The following is an 8,426-nucleotide window of genomic DNA, read 5'->3' on the forward strand; positions in this document are numbered from 1 at the left end:
GACGCAGCATAACGGACCTCTAAATAGTCACTTGTTTCTGGCACGTCCGCATATTCGAAAGCATAGCGTTTCTCAGTGGTCTGAAACAATAGGGAAGATGTATCGATACAACGAACGAAACAAATTGTCGACTCAGCCAATCTTAAATGCCAAAGTGAATAGTTTATGAAAAGCAATAGACCAAGACAACACATCTGTACTGTGAAGATATACACAATGATAAATTTACAGGAAAAAAATTAAACAAAATCAATCTATATTATCTGATTCTACTCGGTAATTAATCACATTGAAAACAGTTCAGTGCTAAATTCCTTCATTGAAGCACTAGATCTCTATGCCTTTATTTCGTAAAAGGGTATGTATCCCCTCAAAGATAGGAGGCATAAATTGTCAATCGTGCATCATAAAGATTTTGTATGTGACGGGATCAGGCTCCAGATTGTTAGGTCATGGCTTAGAATCTCGCGAGTACGGGATCGTGGGTGCGCAATGGCCGAGAGTCTCATAATAGTACGAAATGGCTGTCCAGTGCTTGCAGGTTTTCGATGATTGTCTAGCTTCAATTTACTTATGATTTCAACAATGAAAATACTGAATCTCCACAAAACCCCTTCTAAGAAAATAATTTATCATAGGAACCGGATCGAATGGGGGTCGAATCAATATTTTATGCACTGCTGTGGCATTGGCAATCCATGAACTCAAGCCTGAACTTTGCTTGCAGAAACGATTTGTCCAACTTCTCACCCTTCCTTGGCCCTAATTCACTTAATGGGTATGTTCCTGGTTGTCGTTTTTTTTCTGCACTTTTATTTGATTATTAAGGGTTTTTTTTGTTTTTTAAATTACTGTTTTACATTTTAAACAGTAATCAGTTATTATTATTACCTTATACAAGTTTTCTTGATTATATTCAGTCTATTATTATGACCTTTATGTTTGTCGCTTTTCTTCATATTTGTCAATTGGACTATTATCTGACCCATAAATTATTTTCTTACTTACCCCTTGATTAGTCGAATCAATTTATAATGCAATCTTTCCTAGCCTCCTGTAGACATATATTTTCCATATAACTATATATACGATTCTACTGTTATTTGTGCTTTAAAATTATTGACACTATTGTGGTAAAGTTTGTCCTTCATTATGAGAGTCTTTTAAAAACCACAGGAAATGGAAACAAGCTGTATGATATTTTGAACATACTTTCTTAGTTGAATTATTTTCTGTTAGCAAGTAATCCACAGAACATGGTTCCACCTGAAATTTGCCAGCAATATATGTGAATATCTGAATACCATAAGCTGCTCTTGTATAAGGCATAATACTCAGTTGAACATTGAAGAATTGCCACTTTTCAACTTCATTCACGATTGAGGTGTCCTTTAATGTTATGATATTGCTCGCAGCCTATTCGTTAAAAAGGAGGTTAACATGGTTTGTACTGTAAACCTACCAAATTAGGACCTGCAAATGCTATGGCTTGGCTTTCACAAAAATTCACTGTAGAATTCTCACCTAATGGTGAGATTTTTGCTTCAAACTTAACGGATACCAAACTTGTTTTATATATCTGGATAAAAACTGTTAGAAGAACTGATCGATTGGTTATTGGCAAGGTAGTGTTATATACACCTAAAATATATTTTAAATTAAATGTGAATATGTACATATTAATATAAAATAAGAATTGCTCATCATAATGACTCGGGTTAGAAATAATCAAAGTAAGAATGCTTGTCAATAGGATTTATTAGAGTAAATCTCAAAAGTTCAGTAATAATAATAATAATAATAATATATTCTGAAAATAATATTTAAATGAAATAGAATTAAAAATAAGAGTTTATTTTTCCTGTTTTTTACCACGATAGTGAGCTCTTTATAAAAAAATGAGACCGACTAAAGCTAAAAGATAGTCAACTAATCGTAATTATATGCTTCATATTCGTAAGAGCTCTAATGGTAAATAATGGTAGTCACCTTGAATATATTAAAGTCATAATCTCCCAGTCTGACTGAGTTTAACCGTATCATATATGAAGCAGTTACACACCAAGCACACTGGAAGATATTATGAATTGATTGAAGGTTAGCATGTGAGCTATTGGATGTAGGCTGAGTGATCTAGAGGTTAAACGTTTGCACGGCACACAGAGATTCCTGGTTTCTATTCACAACAGCGAGATGGTGGTTGCGCACTGTTGAGAAGTCTTCTTTTAGAAAAGAACGTAACTCTCCAGTGCTTCTTAGTCTTTAATAATTGTTCAACGAAGATCAGTCTATGTTTCGGAAATTCAGAAATCTCCATGATCCCCCTACAACAATTAAGAAACATCGAGAACTTTCTAACAATGGATCCAATCAACTATGCCGAGAGAGGAAGCCTAGAATGTATGATAATTTCATACACTGTTCATCAAAGTTAAAAGGGTGAGGAGTTTTCATTTATACTTCTTTTATCAGTTTAACTATGGAAAGTCTTGTAAAATGAGGAACGAATCAGTAAAAAATAACTTTACTCGTCGGTAATTTTTTAAATATTGTAAAGCATGAGTTGTTTTGGATTGGATTGCATTCTTTTGCAATAGTGATTGACGGTTCAGTATGTCACGATGAATTTGTGTTCGATAGGCACTTGTAACAACCATTATATAATTGGCGTTCAAGTCAAAATAAAGCAGTTCACTAAATTGAAACGAGGAATATTCCACTATTCCTTGCTCTTACTTAAATCGAAGAATATTATTCAGCTTATATTAGTATATTTAATAGCAACAAATGAACTGTCATAGCTGTGACTTATAAAAGCTCTATATTTACATATCCATAAATTACTTAAGACATTCCAAACTGAATTGAGAGAAGACCTCTCGTTTACTGTGGTAGTATCAAGATGAAAGAAATCATGATTTTTGATTCATCGAACAAAAACTGATTGTTTATTGCTTCTAAGTTATTACCCTGAGAGTTACGCCAGCATCTATGTGAATAATGGCAACACTGTAAGCCTAACATTTTTTCGTCTGTGGACATTGAATCGATAATGAGGGCATACTTCATAGATGACTTTGAAAAAAACTGCACCGAATTTCCAGCCACTGCTAAACTAATCGGGAAGCAGGTTTTAAAAATAATTAGTTTATGAAAGAAAGACAATGACATTATTGTGTGAATGCATTTCAGATAACTAATGATTATTTTATTTTTCATAGTAGAAAGCATGAGTCAATTGAAAAATGCTACTATGAAAAATACTAAATCTCCACAAAACCCCTTCTGAATATTTTATTGTCTTCTAACTGTTGTTCCGCCTGTGAGTTGAAGAAACAAAGAGATATTAATCCAACCGTATTGATAGAGATTATTTGTCTTCTCCAATCTTTAAAATGACGCTAAACGATTTCTAAGGGTTTTCACACTGTTCTTCGTTAGTGATAGGTATTTAGGATAATGATTGAGGCTTCAGAGTTTTATTTACGAAGTGGCATCAGCTATAATTTAAAACTTCTCTGTTGTCATATGTATGAGTGAATTTCACTCAAAAATACTAGAGTAGATAAAATGAAGTTCCACTTAGTATAGGTTTGATTTAGGATTAAAGATTTGGAGTTAGGATTTATGGATAGTGCCGATTTGCCTGTTATATACAATCAAAGGAGACAGAATTAGAATTTTGATACGTTTAGCATTATCAATTTTAATCTATGTTTGCATACAGTGATTTTTTGTAACCACTGTGAATGTTTTGGACAGTACACAAAAGTATTTTTACCGCACGTCATACATAGTATTTGAATTTCGCGCTGAAACTTGAAATTTAATTCTGATTGACTTGTCCCTAAAGTACGCTCTCACTGAAACGATTACCATAAGTACTTTTTGAGTGAAGTTTTCCACATTACTCTTTCCATTTTCTGAGCTAACTTTCTGTAGACTTGAAGGTCATCCTTTTGTTCCTATATTACAGAGCTGAGTGTAATCATAACCCTGAACGACACATACTAGTGCAATTCATAGGAACCTCAACAAAGCATACTATGAACATAATAATTAATTTTTGTTCAAGAAATAAGTTGAACAAGAGATATTTGATTTCAGTGGACAGCTTGATGAAAAGTAAGATGTACAAAGTTTAAGATATAACAACAAAATGAAAAGTATCTTCGTTGATCTAAACAGGTTAGTAACAATTTGATAGTGGTTAAATTCTATAATTGAACACAATCCGGTCAAACCATACTATTTTATTCTTTTTAATTTCATTATGACAATAGACGCTAGCTATAAACTAGAAGTCAGGAGTCTCTCAGTATGAATAAATCTTTAGTGATTACATGATAAACAGCGAAGGAGTAGAATTTTAGTAGTTTTCAGACAAATGTATTACAAAATAAAGTAGTGTTACAAGTAGCAGGATTATTGAGAATCTAAATAAAATCGCACATAAGTAGATATATCTGGTAGTGAAATGTGTAAGAAACTGCCAGCAGATATCCTTAGGTCAGTAGCGTTCATCCATCATTTGTAAACTGATATAGCATGTAGGTATTGAGCTCAATTATCAGGTCTCCATTTCATTGAGAGGCCTGTGAAGTCCGTATCATACAGGAGCATATATTTGAAGTGACTTTTACCCATGCTCATTTATTGTGATCCGTATTTCTATATGTGAACACTTAAGTTTGCGAAAGTTCTCCTTGACATTAGTATTGTCTTCACTCGGAGATTCGTGTCAATAATCTGATCTCATATTCAGCTAACATAGGGACGTAAGTAGCAATATGTTTATCTATCGGTCAACGTTTTATTTATTTGCTTACAACTCCAAAATCATGCATTGTTCACAGGATGATCACCAGTAAAATATATCTTAAAATCAATGATTTTTCGGAATGTATTCAGTCCCTATCATCATTTTCATTTCTCTTAATCACCCCACCTTTATGCATATTCGACTGTTCACAACATCTATTGTCAATTCCGTTCAGTAATAAATATCTTTAGTACGTAGAGACTATCATACCACTACACTACAAGTGTCATATTTAATGGCTTTCTGAAGTAAAACAGCCGAACACTTTCCGATTCTTGACTGGGAAAGACAGCAGAATAGACACTGAGCTTATTCAAATTCATCATCAAAGCTTGAAAATGTTTTATTCACTGATTTGTCTATGCACAAATTTCGACACCAAATATAGATGGTTGTTAGAAATTGATTAGTAACATAACTTTGACGAGGCCATCACACCCACGGTAAAAAAGTGATTCATAGAAGAAATATAAACTGGGAAATAATTATGAAAATGTTCAGGTGAGCCCAAAATGATTATTAATGGAAGATATATATAATGCATAATACCGAAATGCAAGTAGTAGAATAAGTACTTAAAATCAGATCATCCACTGCCTTAATGACATGAAATATGAAAACTCGGTAAATCTGTAAATAAGTATCGGCGAAATGGAAAGGCGCCTGTTACTGTTTCGACAAGTGCATACTTAATTTCATAAACATGCATACAGGAAAATATGTAATGTTTCGAAAATACAACGTATATGAGTACCATGTTTCGATCATCGTGATTAGTTGTGAAGCATCAGGACACAGCTAGACTAAACAAAACAGTTTATATATTATACAAATAATAATGTATATGGTTTATACAAAAAACACAGTATTTAACGTCAGAAATAATTATACGATGAACTTACCTGGATTTTGTAGATTTGAAACGCTGACGTAGCCAATGGTAGTCAGTACGAAGTTGCTACCAACCAATTGTTGAGTATCTATTTTGTAACCTTCTGGGTATGTAGAGAATGTTGTAGGTAGCGTTAAAGATATATGTCCAATCGAAGCACTATATTCATCAGTAGTGAATGTGAACTATCAAACAATTTATTAGGAAACAACAGTAAGTTTTTTCTGCATGTAGCTTTAAGGAAATGAATACGTTCAGTTTTATATTGTGTGAACATACAAAAGTGAAGTGTTTATATTCAAATGTATCTACTCAATGTCCTACAACATTATGATTGATATTGAAATGTACTCTTTTAATTTTGTCTGAACAAGTTAGTACAACGTTGTTATTGACACAGATAATCTCAGATGTTGTAGAAGTCTTGTCATTATCTTATTGAAAAATTACCATGTTCGTATTTTATTGCTTTGTTAGAAATTAGTTACACTTTATTTGTTAAAGTAATTAGTAGTCTGTGAAATAATGATGTGGTATATTTATCCGCTAGTTGATGACTGTTTGTTTGTCGTTTCACTACTAAACCATGGAAATCATTTTACTTCAGTGAATCCTGGAATTCAGGTTGGGCATCATTAAGTGACACTATATCTGCCAGTGAGAATGGATTTTTAGAGTTCCAGTTTAAACTCTGTGAATTTCTATTCTATCTAAGCAGCCGTTTAGGATCGAAATAACTTCAAATTATTGGGTGCTTCAGTTAAACCATGTTGGTTATGAAAATAATGATCATCTATCGTTTCTACATCACATCTGCTTGACTAGCCAGCACCAAAAATCGGCGTCTAACGTTTTTACCCGATCATCTCCTTAAATAGTTTATTGTATAATATGTAAAGTGGTCGGATCCAGATAAGGACGTATGATTAAATAGAGAGCTTAAAGATATCGTCGTGTAAGTTGAACTCATTTTGATCTGCACATCATGTGGATCATATAGTGAAATATGTTTATGAACAAAATAAGAGCACAATTAGTATCAATGAATACATGCATTATTAGTTTCGAAATGTTCGAACATAGCGTAACAGTGAGAAAAATATCAACCTACTCCAAGTTTCTAAATGTTATATAATCTATGATTTTGATTTATGGCTGTACGATGTGCGATAAACCTCAATGGAATTTGATTTTATTCATCCGTCCTTCTGTTAAACAGATCTTCTTTTTGTCCAATGAGTGGTCAATTATTCTTGTATTTCTTCCAATGATTTAAAGGTTTAGAAATTTATCCCAATATCATATCAGAATTTATCAAAATTTAACGAATTACACTGGATGACATTCAGTGCATTTGTTGAGTGTGGTAAAAACAGAGACGTTCAATATAACATACTTAAATGTTGTTGATCTTCAGCAAACGTAGAATAACCTTTGATAAATGATCTTGATTAAGTTTAGATACTCTTTATTTCACGTAATTTAGCTCACTTATTTACACTGTTAGCTGAATCATTAGATCTTAAACAGAATAACTGAATAAGATCAGATTTTCACAGACATCTAACTCTCACTTTTCTGCTATTTTGCAGCATTATTTAACTATCAGTACTCTAGTTGACATTCTCTGGAGTAACTGTCATCAAAACGTGACACGTTTTCTATTTAGTTTGTAATTTTGAGGTGTTCATCAGGACCTGGTATGTTTTAATAGTCTCGTCTGGTGCTTCTGAGTTTATCATCACCTTCAGATTACAGGTTTTGGTACGAAAACTAACTAATATTATTCATTATTCGAAAGTGCGAACTAAGAATGTGTATAATCTGTACTGAAGATTGACTCATAAGTATTATTGATGACCAAATGAAATTTACCATGTTAGCGAAACCTGAGAGGAGGAAACAAGCAGTCTTGATTACTGACTTTGGTCAACAGTTTTGTTTTACTGATAGTTCAAACCTGGATTATTCTGATAATGAATAAGTGGTAGATTTAAATGGGACACAGACTGCTAGCAATGGCCAATTTTGTAAGAGAGAGGTTTTGATATGGTTAAGTAGATACAAGCAAGTCTAGGTGATCGATAAATAAATTTATTTCATTCCTTGTCTCGGAACGACAAACATCCTTTTCATCCTCAAAACACATTAATAGTTGTTGAAATGTCTTGTGACATAAAGCTTCATATATTTTCTGTTGGTGATGTACAAATGTATTTTTCGCAATGAGGCACATCATACTATGCAACAATTAAGTTAGAAGTCTTATTACTTAACAATTTCTTTCCATAAAACTGTATATTGTTCAAGTACCATACTTATCACTCACCACGTAGTCACCAATCGGTCTACTTATAAAGTAGTTCACAGAATATTCATAAATCCCACCTATTTCCACTTGCTGTGGGCACTTGGTAAAATTAACTGAATCATATTGAATCGGACAGTTCGAGGACACTATCATGGAAATATCTGCGGTAATTTTTGGAGTCAACAATGCTTCCATTTTGATTGTTAAATTGGTACCAATAGGCGGGATCGACACTCCAGAAAAAAGACCGACTTTGAATCGCATCATAATACTGAAATCATTTGAATCATTGGCAGGAGCGGATGAAACACATATCTGACTTGTCATTGTGAACACCGAAGGCTACGGAAAACAATTAACAAAAATGGATTAAAGGCTAGAATTCTCAGAAAATTCCCTAT

General features: G+C 33.0%; 1 protein-coding gene across 1 annotated transcript; it reads right to left on the minus strand.

Annotated features, from left to right (window-relative positions):
• Window positions 1-7,608: 7,608 nt before the first annotated feature.
• On the minus strand, window positions 7,609-8,426 carry Smp_110560 (hypothetical protein). The gene has a single exon (XM_018792580.1). It carries the CDS (start codon window positions 8,350-8,352, stop codon window positions 8,020-8,022), a length of 333 nt encoding a protein of 110 aa, XP_018644060.1. The 5' UTR covers window positions 8,353-8,426; the 3' UTR covers window positions 7,609-8,019.

The sequence above is a fragment of the Schistosoma mansoni genome (assembly GCF_000237925.1).
Source record: "Schistosoma mansoni, WGS project CABG00000000 data, supercontig 0247, strain Puerto Rico, whole genome shotgun sequence".
Lineage (NCBI taxonomy): Eukaryota > Metazoa > Platyhelminthes > Trematoda > Strigeidida > Schistosomatidae > Schistosoma > Schistosoma mansoni.

Bases quoted from the DNA above. Each gene is read 5' to 3' on its own strand.
- Smp_110560 (XM_018792580.1), bottom strand. From the start codon at position 8,352: ATGACAAGTCAGATATGTGTTTCATCCGCTCCTGCCAATGATTCAAAT.